This window comes from Phascolarctos cinereus, unplaced genomic scaffold (genome assembly GCF_003287225.1).
Source record: "Phascolarctos cinereus isolate Bilbo 61053 unplaced genomic scaffold, phaCin_HiC Scaffold_2;HRSCAF=192, whole genome shotgun sequence".
Lineage (NCBI taxonomy): Eukaryota > Metazoa > Chordata > Mammalia > Diprotodontia > Phascolarctidae > Phascolarctos > Phascolarctos cinereus.
This window is the reverse complement of record NW_027555625.1, coordinates 165,014,688-165,035,565: the sequence shown is the minus strand read 5'-3', so window position 1 is coordinate 165,035,565 and position 20,878 is coordinate 165,014,688. Positions and strand designations below refer to the sequence as shown.

At 34.2% G+C, this 20,878-nt stretch overlaps 1 protein-coding gene across 4 annotated transcripts in view; it reads right to left on the bottom strand.

Moving 5' to 3' along the window:
• TASP1 (taspase 1) overlaps window positions 1-20,878 on the bottom strand; it is a 277,878-nt gene that overhangs the window by 233,763 nt on the left and 23,237 nt on the right. For 3 of the 4 annotated variants that reach the window (XM_020986166.2, XM_078149716.1, XM_020986172.2), the window contains exons 5-6: window positions 2,453-2,573; window positions 1,002-1,086 (exon numbers count right to left, since the gene is read on the bottom strand). In XM_020986166.2, coding sequence (XP_020841825.1) covers window positions 1,002-1,086; window positions 2,453-2,573 — 206 coding nt within the window. Of the gene's footprint in view, window positions 1-1,001; window positions 1,087-2,452; window positions 2,574-8,772; window positions 8,911-20,878 lie in introns of those variants that run through there. The other variant, XM_020986182.2, reaches the window with a different exon arrangement.

The window sequence follows — 20,878 nt, the reverse complement described above, 5'->3', positions numbered from 1 at the left end:
GCATTTACTGCTGACCTGAAGAAGACCTATTTAGTATGGCTCTAACTTAATAAAGTTTTGTTGAGCTGAATTCACTTTACGTAGACAAAAAGCAAGAGTATTCAAAATTACTCTTGCTTTTTGTCTACATAAATTGATTCAAAATTATTCATAAGAAAATTAAGTGTGCAAAAAGAAAGACATAGTAGCACTGAAATAGCAAAGTTGAAACATTACTTGTGCCAGACATTCAAATCGTTCTAATGAACATTCATCAAAAGCCTAATTTTAATAAATCATACATATTTTTGTTTTACCCTTGATTTTCAGAAAAGAATAAATTAAAAATAAACATATCTTATTGTTATCTCTAATTTTATACTGTTCAATAGTATATGATATTTTTTAAATGTCCGATATGTATTTGGGCAAAATACTTTACTGGGATTATCCAAAATTCAATAATAAACTTTAATTTCTTGTAACTTCAAAAACTTGTCCCTAAAGCAGAGTAGGAGAAAGTGATGCTGCTGTGTTGCTGCCTAAGCTTAAACACTGAAGGGGAATTTCAGGTCTTCTCCAAATGGTACAATGTAACACGGAAAAAAAAATCAAGGAGTGTCAACTTTTGTTATTAGAACTGAGTAAACCCTTTTCTAAACTCAAAAAAACACTTTAAATTCTGGGGTCAAACTTCAGAAACTTTTTAATTTGAAAATCAAAACATCAAAAATGAGAACCTGGTAATGGCATAAACATCTATGCAAACATGCACAAGGACAAAAATTAACACTGATCTCAATTCTGTCTTCAATCCACAATATTCAATTCTATCCAGAACCATATCAAGTACACAAGATGTTCTAAGATCAGAGAACAAAGCGGGTCTTCCTCTCACAGGCACGCTATTGCTGATTTGTAAACGAATAGCATCAGCCTTCTTTGGATAAGAATAACCTTCAAATATTGCATGCATTAAAGACCAAAGGCTAAAGGAAAGTCAAGCAGAACAAAGCAATTACCAGGGAGGAATTCTGCCAGCAGAGAGTTTTCCCTTCTGCCCTTCACACAACAATCTATTTGCAACTGAAACTGGATTCTTGATTCCTGAAAAGAAAATCAGCAGAAAATGGAGATGGAAAAGTTGTTTAAAGGTTTCTAGTTAAATTCTGTGGTATTTGGTGGAACAGTTTTAGAAACCTTAAAAAAAGTTTTTCTTCTTGTTAAAAAATTTTATTATCACAATAATAATATTCAATTTTTAATAAAATTCAAATAAACAAATATTGAGCACCTACTATTTGGAAAGAACAGTCAAAAAAATAGGCACAACACTAAATTTTTCTATCTGCTTTTGAGAAAATTGTTGAATTTAAAACACTACAAAAGGTACTAAAATTCTTTTATTTATCTACTTTTTCCCTGATTTTATCCCCCACTATTCAAGTTATCCAAGGAGACAAAAATAAATTAAGTCAGAGAACTTTGATTCCACTATCAAATGATTCCAGCATAGAATGGAATAAAAAAAAGAATTTTATGTTTGGCAATTTCTCTCTGAAAACAAAAACCAAAAAAGTTCCAGGGATATAAATAAAATTATGATAAATTTACTTAGAAGATGCACATGATTATCAACGACATCAAGTTTATACTGCAGGTGAAAACAGATCTATACTGAAATACAATTTAGTCCAAATGCACCATCCCAAGAGGTTTAACATCATATACACAAAATAGCAGTGAAAATGGTAAGTCCTTTCCAAATAATTTTTTTTAAATCATGTGCAACGGTGCTCGCCAAAATGGAGTCTTCTATGGCTCACATACTAATTCTCAGAGTGTTCCCAGGGGATAAAAAAGTAGAGAATAGCTAAAAATATAATCAATAATCTAAGGTGAAAATAGTAGCAAGACAGCAGGTTAATGTGAGGGAGATGCTAAACAGACCCTGAAAATATTCATACAAACACTATGTGAGGCATATTAAAAATCAAAATAAGCCCTTTCACTTTATTTACAATCCAGAAGTCAGATATTCAGTTTTATCCCAAAATATTTCTCAACAAATCACTCCATCTAATGAAAAATACTCACATACATACTTATATTATTAATAATAATTAATCCATATCTAAGTCTCCATAATATTTATTTTAATGATATTTGTTGAAAACTAATCTGGAGTTTTGTAGGAAGCATTATGACAAGAATTAAGTCATAAATTGCTTGACCATTTTCATATAAAATATTATACTTAAAATTTAATGCTATAAATATAATAAAGAAAAAATTATTTTTAGAAATACTCCAATAACTGAGGAAAGAATGGACTATGTCTTTAGGAAATGGGATTATTCTTTTTTTAATTTAAATTTTTCAAGAATTATGTACTAAGTCATAGCATGTAATTAGGAATAAAATATTCTCATCATAAGATAAAGAAATCATTTTTGCACTAGCATTGACATACCACTCAGTGCTCCAACCGCTCCAAAATTTAAGGACTTTCCATCCATAATGCTGGCATCACATTCTATCTCACCCAAAAGGTTTAAATTGGAACCCATTCCTGCATTTGTAAAAGGGGAATCCTAAAAAAAAGAGAAAAAATATGTATATATGCATACCAATTACAAAGTACAATATACCAAGTGGAATGGCATAATGGAAAGAACACTTTAGAGCGTTATGAGGCCTGGATTCTAGTCCTCATACTGCCACTAATGAACTATATGACTGTGAGCAGCTCAACCTCTCCAGGCCTAAGTTTCTTTGGCTGTAAAATGTGGGACTGAACCAGATGATGTCTGAGATTCTCTTTCAGCTCTACAACTCATTGATTTCTAAGTAAAGTTAATAATGACATTCAAGTATAAATAAGCGAATTATATAAAGCAAAATAAAATACACCCTAAGGCTAATGGCCATAGAAATCTTGAAGTAATGTCTGAAGGAGGATTCAAATTCAACATGAACAGGCATTTCCACTTTCTTGGTTCTGTGGAGATTAAATACATAATATATTAACACATCACCAATTCCCATGGGTCAGTTTGTTCTTATGGTGGTCTGGTACTTTATCAGATCTGAAGATTGTGATTCAATACAGAAATATATTAGAGGCCATGATGTAGACTTGGTTCACTTCAAGGTTTGGAGGCATTTTCATATAATACTTGTGCTACAGAATCAGCCTAGAAGTTTGTTTCTGCTGTTAAGTTTCTGCTCTGAGACAAATTCCATCTAGGATTCAGGATTTAGTAAAATATAAGCTTCTTGAGGACAAGTGTCTCATTTCTGTATTATATCCCAGTGCCTGGCACATTTTAATCACTTAATAAATAATTGTTGATTGATTTGTCCCCAAGAAAATCAAAGAAAGGACAGCACAGGTCATCAATAAATAAACACAAACATATTAAGCACTTGCTATGTGCCAGGCTCACTGTGCTAAGCACTGGGGAAAGAAATACAAAAGTCAAGCAGTCCTGCTCATGAGGAACTGACATTCTAATAAGAGACGACAAGAATATATACAAAATGAAAACAAGGTACTTTGGGGAGTGAGTGTATTAGCAGATTGGGAAAAAGAGCTAGATAAGGAGTCAATGAGGCCTGGGTTCCATTCCCACCTAAGCCACACTGGGAATGTCACAACCCCTCAACTTCCTCATTATAAAATGGAAATAATAATACTTCACTACCTATCTATCTCACAGAACTAAGAAAATATTCTATGACCCTTTAGACACTAAGTAAATATAAATGTGTTATTATTATTCAATATTTCAATGGATCTGTGGTCTCACAGAAATGGATTGTCCTAACATCAGTGCAGGTCATAACCCAAGTAGGCTGTAGAACTGCCCAGATCTAACCCAGAATTTCTTCATCTTCTTTGCAGGGTATGAATACAGTAAAGTTAAAACAGGACCGCTACAGACCTGGAACCACATACCAGAGAGAAGAAAATTCATCTGCAGGAAATAATTTGCCCAAGCATTTTTTCATCAGCAGCAGTTTACAAACCTCACAGGGGGTTACAGAAAACCCCTGGAAAAGACCACCAATGTGTGCTTTACAGAACTACCAATGAAACATTGTTCTATTCAGTGATTTGAAATATCACAATTGTATTTTTTGGAAATAATCATTCATAAATATTAATAAAAGGTTTGCAAATTCTGCAATGTAGACCTCAAATATTTCATCCCAATCTTTATGAGAGACACATATAAACATAAACATTCAATCAAAAGTATCTCTTAAGCACCCCAAATATGTACACTATTATGGGAGCAACAAAAAGGCATGTCCCCGCCCAAAAGTGGCTGACAATCTAACTGGGTAGGTAACATGTTTACATATATGTTAAAAAAACTAAATAACAATAAAACATTTAATAAGATGACTGTAAGAGGAAACTGGCTCCTAGAACCACTATTTTATAATCATATCTCACATAAAATATTATACAAAAATGTATACAATAGCATATAGGAATTTTGAGAAAGGATAAATCACCAGAGTCTAGAGCAAAACAGAATGGCTTCAGTGTTGCAAATAGTCATGAAAAATAGATCCATAAGCAGAGTAGAGAAAAAAAGGTAATTTTAGGTAGAAGAAACAACACAAGCAAAGGCAAAAGCTGGGAGGGTATAGGGCATGCCCCAGAGAAAAACAGACCAAATTGAATAAAGTAGAGAGAAGTAAAAGATAAGACTTGGGAGCAGATTATGGAATACCATGAATACTGAATTAAGGACTATGGACTTTATTTGGCAGAGGAGAGACATTATAACTTTTTTCAGCAATTCTATCCAACAAACACGTATTAAACATCTCCTACATACAAGGCATTGTTCTAAGGATACAAAGATAACAATATAAACATCTTTGCATCAGGTTAGCAATCATGATCTCAGAAAAAGCAAACAGAAATAATAAGGAAGAGATAATCAGGAAAACGAAATTTTGCTATAAGATATTATAGACAAAAATTTTTACAGGAAATTTCTCTCATAAAAGCCTCATTTTTTTTAAATAAAGTGAGTATAGAACTGAGTGAAATTTACAAAAAATAAGAGCCATTCTCCAACTGATAAATGGTCAAAGGATATAAACAGACAGCTTTCAGAGAAGAAGAAATCAAAGCTATTTATACTCATAAGAAAAAAATGCTCTAAGCCACTCTTGCTTAGAGAAATGCAAATTAAAACAACTCGGAGGTACCACCTCACACCTATCAGAAATGACAAATACTGTAGGGAATAAGGGAAAACAGGTACACTAATGAACTGCTGGTGGAGTAGTAAACTGGTCCAACCATTCGAACAATTTGAAACTATGCCCAAAGAGATATCAAACTGTGCATCCCCTTTGACCCAGCAATACCAGTACTGGGTCTGTACCCCAAAGAGAGCAAAGAAAAAGCAAAAGGACATATATGCACAAAAATATCTATAGAGCTCCTTTTGTGGTAGTAAAGAACTGGAAATTAAAGGGATGCTCATCAATACGGGAATGGCTGAATAAGCTGATTAGGATGGAAATACTATTATTCTATAAGTAATGATGAGGAGGTGGTTTCAGAAAAACATGGCAAAAACTATATGAACTGATACAAAGTCATGTGAGAAAACCAGGAGATCATTGTGTCCAGTAACAGCAATGTTGTAATAAGGAACAATTGAGAAAAATTTGGCTACTCTGATCAATACAGTGAATCCAAGACAATTCCAAAGGACTCATGATGAAAAAATATTATTCACTCCCAGAGAGAGAAGTGGTGAACGCTGAGTGTAAATTGAAGTATAATTTTCTCACTTTATTTATTTTTCTTGTTTTAAAATATGAATAATGTAAAAATGTTCTGTATAGTTTCACATATATAATTGATATTATATTGCTTGCCTTCTTAGTGGGGGTGGAGAGGGTAGGAGGAAGCCAGAAATTTTGGAACTCAAAATTTAAAAAGAAAAGAATATTAAAAAGAACTAAATAATAAATTAAAAGTTGAAAAGTATCCCTGTCTCCCAAAGCAGGGACTAACAGAACTAAAAGGGTTTAGAAATATTAATCAATGTATACCGAATGGGTTAGAAGGAGGATGTAAAGGAATAAGATAAGAGGATATAGAAATAACTGAGGCATAAGGTGATCAAAACTGAAATAGGCAGTACTTTTTGAGGAGCAAAGAACTGAAAACCAAAGAGCTGCCCATTAAATGGGGACCAGCTAAACAAAAGTGGCATATTAATGTAATGGAACAATATCATGCCATATAAAAAGACAAAAAGCACAGAAATATAGGAAGACATGAATGAACTGATGCAGACTGAAGTAAGCATATCAAGGACAATTAATACAATGATTATAACTTTGTAAAGAGAAACAACTTGGAAAGACTTAAGAATTCTGATCAATAAAATGACCACGCTTGACTCCAGAGAACCAATGAAACACACTCTTCATCTTCTGAACAAGAGCTGTTGAACTCAAGATGCAGTATGAGACATATCTTTTCAAGAATGGTCAGTGTGTGGATTTATTTTTGTTTGTTGTCTGTTGCTAGGAAATGGTTTGGTTTTGATTTGGGGAGATTTAAAAGGAAAAGAAGACTAGAGATAGTAACACATCCAAATTTTAAAAAGTGTTAGGTGTTTTTTTTTCAAGTGAACAGAAGAGAACAGAAAAAAGTTCAGGGGGAGACAAATAAGAAAAACAGCTTTGGAAGTAATGTGTTGAATGTATTACATATATATTTTTTAAAATGATCTGTAAATAGGAGAGATTGATGGTTTCATATACATATACAATCCTCTCTTTCCGTTCTTTGTATATGGAAATGTTTGTGTTTGTCATTGTTTGATAAGTTCAAAATAAAAAAATTAAATTAAAAAAATGGAATATTGTGGTAGCAATAAGTATTGAAAAGAAGTACAGGGGAAATATTCTAAAGGAAAAATGCAATAGGATCTAGTAATTGAACTTAATGAGGGAAAAGGAGAAATCAAAGAAAATTCTAAGTTTTGAGCCTAAGTAGTTAGGCAAATAAAGGCATTAATAAATAATCTAAAATTAAAATGATCAGGTAAGCAAACCTAAACTTTTGATTTCCTAATAACATATGGCTATTTATGAATGATGTATACTTCAATGGAAATGCAATAAAATAAATATTTGATAACTAAGCAAAAGAAACAGAGAATTCCTTTAGTAATATTTAGCTTCTTCATGATATAAGCACTCCCATGATTATTTAAGGATAAAAAGACAACCCTTAGTGAAAATTAACAGAACTCATTCAAGTTTTCAGAGGATAAGGCTTTAGAAAGCGAAATTCCTTGTCAGGAGGAATAATTTAGAGATAAGAGGAATGAACTTGAGAATTTAGCCTTCAAAGACAGATTCAAAGCCTACCTTTCACTTACTAGCTGCCTGATCACCAGCAAGTTATTCAAGCTCTCCATAGTTGTTTCTTCATCTGCTAAATGGGGATAATATCTGGAGTACTTATCTCACAGAGTTATTGGGTGAATCAGGTGAATTGGTGTATATAAAGTGTTTTAAAACAGAAAAGCATCATGTCAGTCATCATTTGAGAAGCAAATCATAAAAACGAAATAGCAAGGACAAGAAGGTAACAAGCTGCCACTGTCCAACTATGAAATAAAAAAATTTCTATTAATCCGTATATAATAAACCAAGGCAAATATCTCACCATTAACTACACCTATCCTAAATTATGTAATGCTCCTTGCTATAAGTGCAAAATAATAACTGTTTTCAAACTTATAGGTTATTGTACCTCTAGAGATTTATGTCAACATCACTTACAGATATAAACAATTTAGCTTTCAGTGACGAACATAAACTAAAGAGGCACATTATATAGTTGTTCTTATATAAAATTACTTATGTTTGCTCACTTTCCAGTAAGACTTTGAGAGGAAACTATTATGTTAACATTTACACCATATCACTCCAGAATAAAGTTGCCAAACATTAACCAAATCTAACACATTTTAATAAAACTGTTTATTAAAAATTAAACACAATAAGCCACAAACAATCATTTTAATTAGCAGGTAGAATTCTGGATTGCAGTCAGGAAATTTTCAAATCCTGTTGCTAACATTTAACGCTGTGTATCCAAACTGATCACATAACCTCTCTAAGCTTCAGTTATTTCCCATTTGCAAAGTGGAGATAACAATAACACCTATAGTACCTATACCACATAGGTGTTATGAGGCTCAAATTTGAGAAAATATGTAAAGCACACTGAAAACTTTAAAGCTTGAGCTGACACTTAAGATGACTAATAATAATCATTTAGAGCAACTCCTACCAAAAACTTTCTTCTAAAAGTGGTGTTAAAGAACTTTTTTAGGGAGTTTATTTCAGTCAATATTTTCTACATAAATATAAGTTAGCTACTCTCACTCTCTATATTAGCTTTTTCACTAGACTATTTGATAATGCCTGTATACTTTCCACATCATGGATGAGGCCTTATCAAACATCAATGCTAGTAGGAGTTCTCTTTTAATTTTAGAATAAATTTTAGTAGAGAAGAGAGATCCTACCAAGCTGTCCTATTAGGCAGGAAAAAAAAATTTTTTTAATTTTCAAGTCTATTTCTTACAATGAAATTTTTAGACAACTAAAGCTGGAAGGTTTTTCCTTTTGAAATTTTCATGTTGGTCTAGGTCAGGAAGGATATCATTAACAATTATCACTAACTATAAAATTATATAATTTAAATACCAGACAGCAGGTACTCACCAGAAAAGTCATTTAATTGGTCAGATGTCATTTACTCCTTCTTCCTTTGACCAGAATCCCTTAGTGGATTGTTAGACACTCTTGGAATCCATTAGGATTTAAAAATTAATTCTGAAGGGCCACCATGACCCAAACTGTCAAACATCTCATAAATAATTTTCCTTCATCTGTGTCCAACCCATGTTGCTCCCAATAACACAATGTCCAAGATGCTGGGGGAAGTTTTTGGTATGTCAGGGTAGAACGTACAACTATGGAAAGAAACCATATCAACTAAAAAAAAATTAAACAGTTCACACAGATTATTTGTAGCTGGCTAGCCCTTTCAGGATATCAGCACTCACACAATTCCAAGGTTAGAATTATGTGAGAACATTGGAAAGGCTACTCCCTTGCCTTAAAAGGCAATAATGGACAGAACATTAGGCTCTGAGTCAGAAAGAACTGAGAGTGAATCCAACTTCTAACACTGCCTACCTATGTAAGTATGAACAAGTCATTTAACTCCTCTGAGCCTCAGCATCCTCATCTATAAAATGGGCATCATAACACCTATAGTATCTATCTTACAAGATTGTTTTGAGGCTCAAATGGCACATACGTAAAATATTCTGAAAACTTTAAAGTGGTTTATAAATGTCAGTTACTATTATCATGGTCTTTAGACTACAAACCTGCTCTGAACAACTGAAAATCAATCCTACGTTTGATAGCTTCCAGAGATATATTCTCCCTTCGTATCAGTATCATAAGGTTTAAAAATCTATCATTCTCTTTAAGGAAAGTGGGTTGCCACTTTCATTTAACATTTTTAACCTAAATCTTTCATGCTAAAAGTTAAACTCCATTTGTCTTATTGTGTCCATAATGGATATAAAGAACAGCTGGTTACAGGCACTATAAAATAACCAACATGACAAAATAAAATTATCTTGCTCTCCCTCAGCACACTTGTTAAGAGTGCCTGTCCTCCCAAGTTTTTCATTTTACCTTGTCATTTATTTCTACGGTTGCCCTGTTAACTCTATGTGAGTTTTCCAAAGTCCTTAGAACTAAGCTAAAGGAGGTATGATTACAATCACTGAGTATTCATCATACCTTTCTGACAGAATAACATTTGTCTCAAAAAGTATGATGTGAGGCCCAAGTGTGCAAGAAGAAGCAAACCATCTGATTCTTACAAGCTGAATCTGAATAGCAAAGCAAACAAAAGGAGCATGATGCATTGAATCAAGTGAGGGAAAATAACCAAGAGATCAAGGTTCAAATTCCATACCTCATGTACTGATATTTCTGTGATCGTGTACAAATCATTTTAACCCTCAGAGACTTAAGTCTTCTCAGCATTAAATGTTGATGCACAACCTATTTCACCGAGTTGTTATAAGCAAAGTGTTTTGACCACATGCAACAGGGTACTACAGAAATGTGTGGATTTATGATTATGAGCTGGTGTTAAGAGGCTCCCCAGCATATTGCCAAAGAAATTCCATAGATGGATCAATAGCACATTGCTGTACTCCTTAAATGCACTTTTAAAGAAATGTGACATCAGCTCCTTCAATATTTCATTTAATGGAATTGTAATTTCATCAGTGAAGACATCTCTACTCAGGCAGATTGCAACCCTTCTTCAACTTCATAGATGGCTGGTTTTAAAAATTCTTGTGGCCAAAAAAAATGAATCACTCTAAAGACAAGCTACTGGTGGTGCAGTCCACTTCACTAAGCTGGTTTTCAGTCAGTGAACAAGCAATTTTTATTAAGCACTTACTATGTGCCAGGCACTGTGCTCAACAGTAGGGGTACAAAGAAGGGCAAAAATCCCTACCCACAAGGAGATCACATTTTAATGGGGGAGACAACCTGCAAACAACTATCTATATACATGATATACACAGGGTAAATGGAAGGTGATCTCAGAGGAAAGGCACTAGTAGTTGGGAGGACAGGAGGAATAGAAACAGCCTCTTGAAAAGGTGAGATTTTAGCCGAGTCTTGAAAGAGGCTAGGGAATTCGGGGTGGGTGGAAATGAGGAGGCAGAGCACTCTAGGCATGGAGGGTGTTGGGGGGGGGGACAATCAGCAAAAAGACATGGAGTCAGAAGTCGGAGTATTGTATATGAGGAACAAGAAGTAAGCCACGGTAGTTGGATCATACAGTATATGAAAGGAGTAAAATGTAAGACTAGAAAGATAGGAAAGGGCCAGGTTGTGACCTGTTTTTATAGGCTAATCAGAAGATTTTATAATTTGATCCTGGAAGTAATATAGAGTCAGTGGAGTACTGAGCAAAGGGGTGATATGATGAGATCTGCCTCTTAGTGAAAATGAATGATATGGTCAGATCTGCACCTCAGGAAAGATATTTTGACAACTAAATAGAGGATGGATTGGAGAGGCAATGAGACCAACCAAGATGGCTACTGCAATAGTCCAGATATGAGGCAATGAAAGCCTGCACCAGGGTGGTGGATGTATGAATGGAAACAAAGAGAATTATGGGAGAAGTGACGTGAAGGCAGAAGCAAGACTTGACAAAAGACTGGACTAGACAACACACACACACAGTCTATCAGTTTGGCCACACTTAAAACCCTTCCATGTTGACATAATCTTCAAGAACCACAGGTAAGACATAATGAGACATGAGTATTTTCATGAAAGTTGAGAGTAAAGATGGATAAAAATGCAAATAAACAACCTGTAGTAGTGCTACTGGGCAGCTAGGTGGTACAGTGGATAGAGCACCGAGCCTGGATCAGCACCCAGCCTGAGTTCAAATCTGGCCTCCGAGGGGCAGCTAGGTGGGGCAGTAGATAGAGCACCAGTCCTGAAGTCAGGAGGACCTGAGTTCAAATCTAGCCTCAGACCAAACACTTGACACTTACTAGCTGTGTGACCCTGGGCAAGTCACTTCACTCTTTTTGCCTCAGCTTCCTCATCTGTAAAATGAGATGGAGAAGGAAATGGTGAACCACTCCAATATCTTTGCCATGAAAACTCCAAGTTGGGTCATAAAGAGTTGGACACAACTGAAAAACAATTGAACAACAATGAAAATAGTGCTACTACAGGAATCACAAAGCAACCTATCAGGAGCTTAGAGCCCAGCTATCAATTGAGAAAACCTGAGCTAGAGGTGAAACAAATCGGAACAAAAGGAAAAAACAATAGGAACATAATTCATAGGATAAAAATGTTTCCAGTATAAATCACAGTAAGACTAATATAAATGTTTGTACAGCTATGGTTTTTGTTTTCTGGGTTTTGTTTGAGTCAGTAAAAAAAATAGTATTGGTGCTTTCAGGATCAGAGAAATGAATTCAGGGCTCCTTTTAATTGGAGTTTTTGCTTTATTTTTGTTCACATAACTTTACACTTCAAAATCACTAAAACCAACAATTCCTTATCTTTATAATATCCAACAAAACAAAAAATTGATCGCCCTTCATTTTGTCTCGCTACTTGAACTTTATGTTGAATTGAAAAATACATTCTATTTCATGTTTTTTTCTACTAAATTTAGCAATCATCATAGTACACTTAACATTGACAACTTTCAGGGGCACCTTCATCCAATCTGTCTCCAAGGTGTCAAAAAAACCAAGTGCCATAAATTCCATTAGAGACAGATTATATCAAGTACTAATTCCTTGGCAAAAATCTCAGAAACAATAACTTAGCAAAATATTTTCATTATTACTCATATTGAATCTTAAGGATAGAGGTAAACCATTCTTATGTCCAAAATACAAAAGCTGGACATTGCCTATGCTATATGACTTTCAGACCCATCTTCTGCACCCTAACAATTTACCTCCTCCAACAAAGAAGTGAAATACACCCTTGGGGATCAAATCAGGAAGAACTGGTAAAACTCCTGTGTTTCTCTAAAATGAAATACAAATGCATTTTCTTCCCAAAATATACCATAGCACTTTTTTGGCAGGCAGTCAAAAATGAATCCTGATTTATTCCGGCAAAAGCATAGGCAAGGTTGAAGATATTGAAGGTATTTCCCTTGATTGTCATCATCAATATATGCAACTTCACCCAATCTTTCATTAATATGTATATTTTTTAACATGCAAGCTTTTTAAAATTTCCTTTTCCCAAAATGACTATTAAATGACACTCTCAGAAACTGGGAATTTGAGACACAAATAGTAGTTACCTGTGTCTTGAGAGAAGAAAACACCAAAAACTCCAGAGTGAATGAGCAATGAAATGCTACGAAGGAGAAACAACTAAAAGGAGAAGAGCAAACAGCCTATTTATTCTACAAACTAAAAAAACAGCTCCTGGATAAATGAACGTTGGTTCTATGTGTTCAGGATACTCATCTTAAAGCCATGCTACTAATCAGTGCATTGGAAGCCATGGCCTCAAACACGTTTAGCAAATACTGAATTTTGGAGCAATGCTGGCAGCCAGGTGGATAAAACTTAAAGGGAAAGGATTTCTTGGGTAAGAAAAGCAATATGGTAATACCTGGGAACTAAAGCAAAGTATCTTAACTTATTTCAGGGGGGGTCTCTGAACTTCGATGGGAATTATATCTTTATTTTCACTAACTTCTAACTGAAATTTAACAATTTCTTTAATTACTTAAAAATATTATTCTGAAAAGGGGACCATAGGTTGCACCAAAGGGGTACATGACACAAAAAAGGTTAAGTACCCCCATGCTTGAACAGCCAACATTTCTGAGTCACAATTAGATTAACCAGGCCCTGGCCTCTTAATCTCCTCCCTTCAGTGGCCTCTTGTTGCCATTTCACTGTTCATTAGTGCTTCTAATTATCAAGATAGCAGCAGACTGGAAGAGGATTCTGGTGGGTCAGAAAATTCCAGACTCTTCAGATTACTCTCACAAAATAAAATAGCACCTCAGGGCTTAACACAGAGCACTAAAAATAAATAAGAGGAGAGGCAAAAAGGCAATCCTCCGGGGACAATCAGAAAAGATCTGAAGAAAAATCCCAGGACAAGGTTTGGTCCAGGTGAAAAGTAAACACCTCCAGGCTAGTTCCACTTAAACAACAAAAGGCAAGCCCTCAGATTAGCTGAGTTGGGAGCAAGCCTTGGCCCCAGCCATAGGAACTTTTACTCCAGGGACAGAATGGGAAGTGGCATCTGAGCCTGGGAAGATTGAGGGAACATCTGCTGACAAAGAACGCCAGATCCAGCTGTGCCACGGAGATGCCCTGGACAAGAAGGAACCACGATATATCTGGTGAATGCTGATGCAGTGGGGCGGAGACACTGCCGGTTGTGGGCACTTACTGGAGCTGGAGGTCTTGGTATCAGTTACAGGCCACAGGGGAGAACTGAAAAGGGCTCTGAGGCTAGAGGCATCAGCAGTCATACCCTAAGGCTAGAAGTGATTACAAAAACATAATTTGCTACAAAGAAAAAATGCACAGGCAAAGGATAAAGAATCCAACCATAGATAGTTACTGTGGAAATAGAAAAGACTTGGGTTTGTCTTCAGAGGACGATACTGAAGCAAAGAAACTCTTTTCTACCCCCAAAAAAGTAACATTAAATGGTCACCTGCCCAAAAAGAATTCATAGAAGAACTTAAAAAAAAACTTTAAAAATAAAATGAAAGGGATTGAAGAAAAATTAAAAGAAAAAATAAAGACAATCCAAGAAAAATAAGAAGATTATGAAAAGAAAGTCAACCAAGTAGAAAAAAATATCCAGAATCATAAGGAAGAAAATGACCCCTTGAAAATCAGAATTGGGCAAGGGAAAGACAGCAAAGTCATGAGACCAAGACACAGTGAAACAAAATATAAAGAATGAAAAAAACAGAAGAGAATGTGAAATCTCATAAGAAAAACAACTAATCTGGAGAACAGATCAAGAAGACGAAACATAAGAATAACTGGACTACCTGTAAGTTAAGAATCTTGATACAATAACAACAGATAATTTAAGAAAATTGTCCTGAAGCATTAGAACAAGAGAGTAAAGGAGAAATAGGGAAAAAAAATTAACCAATCACCACTTGAAAGAGATCCTACAAGGAAAACCGACAGGAATATCATAGTCAAATTTGAAACCCTCAAATCAATGATAAAACATTACAAACAACAAAAAACAATTTAAATATGGCAGTGCCACAATCAGAATGACACAAGAGCTACCAGTGGCAACACTAAAAGACCACAGGTTAGGAACACTATATGTTGAAGAGCAAAGAACTGGGGTTCTGGCCAAAAATATCATACCCACAAAAGTTAAGCATAATCCTGAATGAAAAAAAAAAGGCATTTAACCAATTGTCAGACTTTTAGGATTTTGTTTTAAAAAAAACAACCTGAACTTAATAGAAAATTTGACATACAAGAGCCAAGAGAAATATAAGGTACATTAAAAAAAAACAACTTAATTACAAGGGACTCAATAAGGACAGAATGTTTACCTTTTTTATGAGGAAATGTAAAACATATGTCTAAGACTGTTATTAGTAATTGGGTAGTTCATAAGAAAGATTGGGGTAGACTTGAGTATGATATGATTTTAAAAAATAAAATTATTCAGCAACAGCTAAAAAAGAATTATTATCTTATACAAATGAGATGCAAGAAAAAGAACAGACACAGAGGGAATTTTGGATGGGGGAGGGGGGCTGGTAGTTCTGGAAATATACTTTCATCGGGAATGGGTTCCAGAAGGAACTATATATGTGTGTTTGTGTGTGTATATATATATATATATACATATCTGTATGTGTGTATGCATGTATGTATGCATAAAAGTCTTCTAAATTCAGAAAGAAATAAAATGCCAAGGGGACAGGGAGGGAGGAGAGGATAAGGCAGGGGGATCTTTAAAGGAAAGAGTGAGGGAATAGATTAAAGGGGGGTATAGAAGGATGTTTAGATCAAAGGAAATGGGAGGATAAGGGAGGGATCCTGGGGGGTGGGGAGGGGAGTAGGTTAAGTAATAGGAGGGCAAGGTAGCAGAAGTAAAGTAGAGGAGTCAGGAGGGATAGGAAATAAAAGATACTCACAAACATAAAATTAAGATCAGGAGTACAACTTGTTAAGGAAAAAGGAGCAGAGATGGTAATCATGATCTCAAAGTTAAGGCTAAAATAGATTTAATCAAAAGAGAATAAATAAGGAAATTACACTATGTTTCAGCCACGTTCATCAATGTTATTTTGGACTATTTAAAATAACTGGACAGTATAAGGTTAGAATATTGCTGTGATATAGGAAATGACAAGTTGGCACACTTAGAAAAATATGGAAAGACTTGAACTTATAAAGAAAGAGGTTTTCCACTCTCAGAGAAATAGAGAGCAAATAAGTATAGTACAGTCTTACATAGATACATATGAAGGTATACATATAAGGTATATATGAGTATGGTTATAGATATAGTGTACGTACATACAGGCATATGTATATATGCAGATTTTGTGTGTATAAGTCTATATATATGTATGTGTATAGATCCGAATGTGTATGCATGCATACACACCCATATACATGTACTTAATGGGGGGGGGTTGAAGGAGGAAGAAGGAAAAAAGAACAAAGTAAAAAGTGTAAAGCAGAGAACAAAAGAAAACTTTCAAGGAAGCAAAGATGGACAACTCTCAACACAATGGGTAGTATTTATTATATGGGCTTTCTTGAAATGGAAATTTATTGCTACATATTTTGAATTTTCTCTCAAGTTCTGCTGGTACACATGGCAATGCTTTTTTTTCTTATTTTGTATTATTTTAGTTTTGGTATTTAAGTCTGTTTCTTTTTTCTTTTCTCATTTTGTATTCAAGTTTCAAATTTTAAAAATTTACAAAAAAAAGATATGGGATTCCATGAAAGGCTCAAATCAATCAATTTTATGGTCTTTTCTCAGCTCCATTAAAAGATTCAGTGAGTAGAAGGTTGAAGCTACTAGATAATGTGACAGGTTTTTTTTCCTGACAATATAATTTTATTTCTTATATTTTATTTTTCCCCAATTACATGTTAAAACAATTTTTTAACATTTGGGGTTTTTTTTAAGTTTTGAGTTCTAAATTTTATCCCTTCCTCCTTCCTCTATCCCCTCCTTGAGATGGTAAGCAATCTGATATAGGTTATACATGTGCAATCATGTAAAAATAATTTCCATATTAGTCATTTTGTACAAGACTCGAACAACAACAACAACGAAAAAAGAACGAAAGAGTGAAAAATAGCAAGCTTCAGCTTGTATTCAGACAATATCAGTTCTTTCTCTAGAGGAGAATAGCATATTTCATTATGAGTACTTTGGGACTGTCTTGGATCACTGGATTGCTGAGAAAAGCAAAGTCATTCACAGTTCTTCATTGTACAATATTGCTGTTACTGTGTACAATGTTCTCCTGGTTCTGCTCACTTCACTTTGCATGAGTTCATGTAAGCCTTTCCACATTTTTTCTGAAATCATTCTGCTTGTCATTTCTTATAGCACAATAATATTCCATCACAATTATATACCACAGCTTGTTCAGCCATTCCCCAACTGATGAGCATCCCTTTGATTTCCAATTCTTAGGCACCACACACACACACACACAAAAGGCTGCTATAAATATTTTTATAAAAATAGGTCCTATTCCCTTTATTTTAAGATAATGTGAAGTTTAAAATTTTTTTTATCTGTGCTATACTTGTTCCACAGTAGAGTAAATAACTGAGGGCACTATCAATAGAGATGTCTAAATCACATCAATAATAAAAACAGCATTGTGGAATTACAGTTATGTATGCCTACCTACTTATCACTGTCTGCTATATTACCATTTTTACACAGCTCAGTGTTTACAATCTAATGCAATTCAATTCAACAAATATTTAGTAAGCATCTACCATGTGCAAACCACTGTGCCAGACACTAGGTGTGGGAGGAATGAGACTTATGCTTTAATTGGTATAAGGAACTCCAGTGAGAAAGCCCCCTCTACCAATAAAGATGGGCAACTGTTCTGCAATCTAAATTAAAAAGTTGCCTGACACACTGACAGATACATCAAATAACTTATGCAATGTAGCATTGCCAATAGATATCAAAGGCACTACTAAAAAATCCAAGTCTTCTACACTCCAAAACCAGCTATCTATCCACTGCACTAGGCTGCCACAAGACACTGAGCAAAGACAAAAACAAGACAGTAGGGGCAGCTAGGTGACGCAGTGGATAGAACACCGGCTGTCGGAAGGACCTGAGTTCAAATCTGGCCTCAGACCAAACACTTGACACTTACTAGCTATGTGACCCTGGGCAAGTCACTTAACCCCAATTGGCTAAAAAAAAAGACAGTCTCTGGCTTTAAGAAACTGACATTCTATGAAAGCAACAAAACAGTATACCATAAAGATGAACAAGACTTAAAATCCATATATATTCAAATATACATACTTAAATATGCACAAAAACCAAAAGCCCAAGATCAAGTCATGAAAAACTTAGAAGATACATAACTGGAAAACAGTATCATGTTATCATGGAATTATACAACACAAGGTAAAAAAGTATCTGCTACAGCTCACACACTTTAGCTTTCAGTTTCCAAGCAAGCTTTCCTTAAAACTTATTTTTAGAAAATGTCTAGGGAAGTCATAGTTGCATTATTTCAAAGAGCTGTGAGTCAGTAAATGTGTACGGGAAAACTGAGTTTCCAAAGTAGCACAGTGGAATTTATCCTGAGAAATAATCTTAAATTCATGCACAAGAGTGCAGAATAGAAACCAGTAGCTATTTATTTGCTTATTCTTTGCTCATTTTTTGCCCTGTAAACTATGACCAAAAAAATTATCTTTAGTCTGGCTGCATCTCTGTAATAAAAAAAAACCCAACAAAACAAATTTCCTCCTATGATATTACCCTATTCCCCAAGAAACTCACAAAGTATATAAAAATATTTTCATGTAAACCTTCATCTTAAGCAATTAAGATACTTGTTTTGAGGAATTAAACTATTAATCATACTCATACTTTTAACCACATATCATCATATGGAAATGAGGCAAGAAGGTAAAGAATCTAATGAACTCTGGCCAACAAGTATCACTTGAGTTGGCCATAAAACATAAATGTTTTTCCAGACCCAAGTAAAGCAACTTTCATTCATGAATAAAAGAATTACAGAGGCTATTTTAGACATCAGAAGCTCAACAATTACCTAAAAGAGCTCCTAGGGAAACAAAACACTTTCCATTTTCACTCTATAATTGCTCCTTAACTATACAGAAAATTTGCTTTCTTTTTTAGCTTCTCTATCTTTCCTCTACCTCGGGACACATTTACAGATGCACTGGCACATCAAAGGCATGCTAAAATTTCTTGCTGTGGTTGATCAAAGTTGGAATGCCTTTAGAAATTACTCAACTTAGACAGTCCAGAATTAAATCTAGCCAAATAGTCAGTGTTCTACTTTTAACATGTGTTAAAGCAATATTTCGGCTATTCTGGATCTAGCTTTAGCAAACATTTGTTTGCATCACACTTTCTGAATTCTAATGCTACCCTAATATAGTACACCAAATACCACATTTTAGCATCCATAACAAACTTTTTAAAATTATTCAGTTACACAAATACAAAATGCTACATAAAAAAGCACAGCTTCACATACTATTATAGCAATTACTTATTTCTTATGATCTTCCTAAAGTTCACAAGTCTGTTCTGGAAATTGTAACAAAAACGGAACAAATGTCAGTATACATTCATTAGAGCATTTGTTGATCTGGCACAGAAAAACCTTATACAAATGGAAACATATTTGTGTTTAATTTACTACTAAAAATAGTTTTAATGAAAAAACATTGCACATCTGCAGTCTCACCCCATTCTTATTATTAATCTTCCTCGTTTACAAATAAATAATATAATTAAGCAAAAAAAAATATCAGAGCAATAGCCTTTATTTTAGAGCATTTTATTGAAAGCCACAGAATTGCAGTACAAAGAGTTACTTGTCAAACAACACAAATCTCTAAGAGAAAATAATGGCTTGGCTAGACTTGCACATCGGAAATACTTTTTTAAGTTTGTTTTTGTTGGATTCTTTACGATGTCCATTAGCACATACAGTACCTGAAATCGTCCTTTCCACATGAGCTACAAGAGAAAAGACAAATGTAGCAGTTTCACTAGTATTGCCAAATCTGGCATGTACTCATAATTCTCTTCGATTTAAATAATTATCTCGTATAACCACTTTGACTATAAAACAGAAATATAGATCAAAGGGAAACTAGCAAATCATAGAATTGCATCCACTTAAATTACTATTCTGTCAAAGTGATATATTTAAAATTTAGTGATTTTTCAGTTACTAATTTCAGTCCATTAGTGATTGTACTTCTTCAGATTTACTTCCAAGCCCCTAAAGAATATTATTAATGATATATCCAGGCATACTCCAAAAGAGAGGAAAATGTGAACAATTACAGAAATCCTGCATGTTTTTTGACAGGGTTTTCAGTATTGGTACTTCATGTAGTAGTGCTCCCTGTATGTGTCATAAATAAAAAAAAGAAATAAGCACATCTTATGGGCATTCTACATTGCAATATTTCACTATGCTTCAAATACATTATTATTGTTATTAAGGGCATAACCTTAGTAGAAACCTTAAAAAAAATTCTCATGTTCTTCTACGTCCCTTTCCAGAAGCTATCTAGGCCTAAGAAAGTTAAGAGATGGGCAAAAGCTTTAAATCATAGAATATTACTTCAATTTGACTCCCTGAAAGCATGTAATTTTACTCTACATTTAAAATCACCTTAATTTAGAAAATTCCTATTATGTTATAAGTTTGACCTCTCAAAAGAACAGAGGTCTATTAAAAAACTGATATTACAAAGTTATCCTATTTTCCCACGGTTATAAATTAAAATTCCCTTTGTTCACTATTACTTTAGTGTAACATATGAGATTAAATATTGCTCAAGTGTTCAAAGGACTAAATTGATTCCATACAATAACATAAATGATAGCAAAATTATAACTACTACCACCCATGACAACATATGTCTTTGAATGAAATTTAATTCCAATTCTATAATGTAATATGTAAATTAGATATGGAAATTTATAAGTC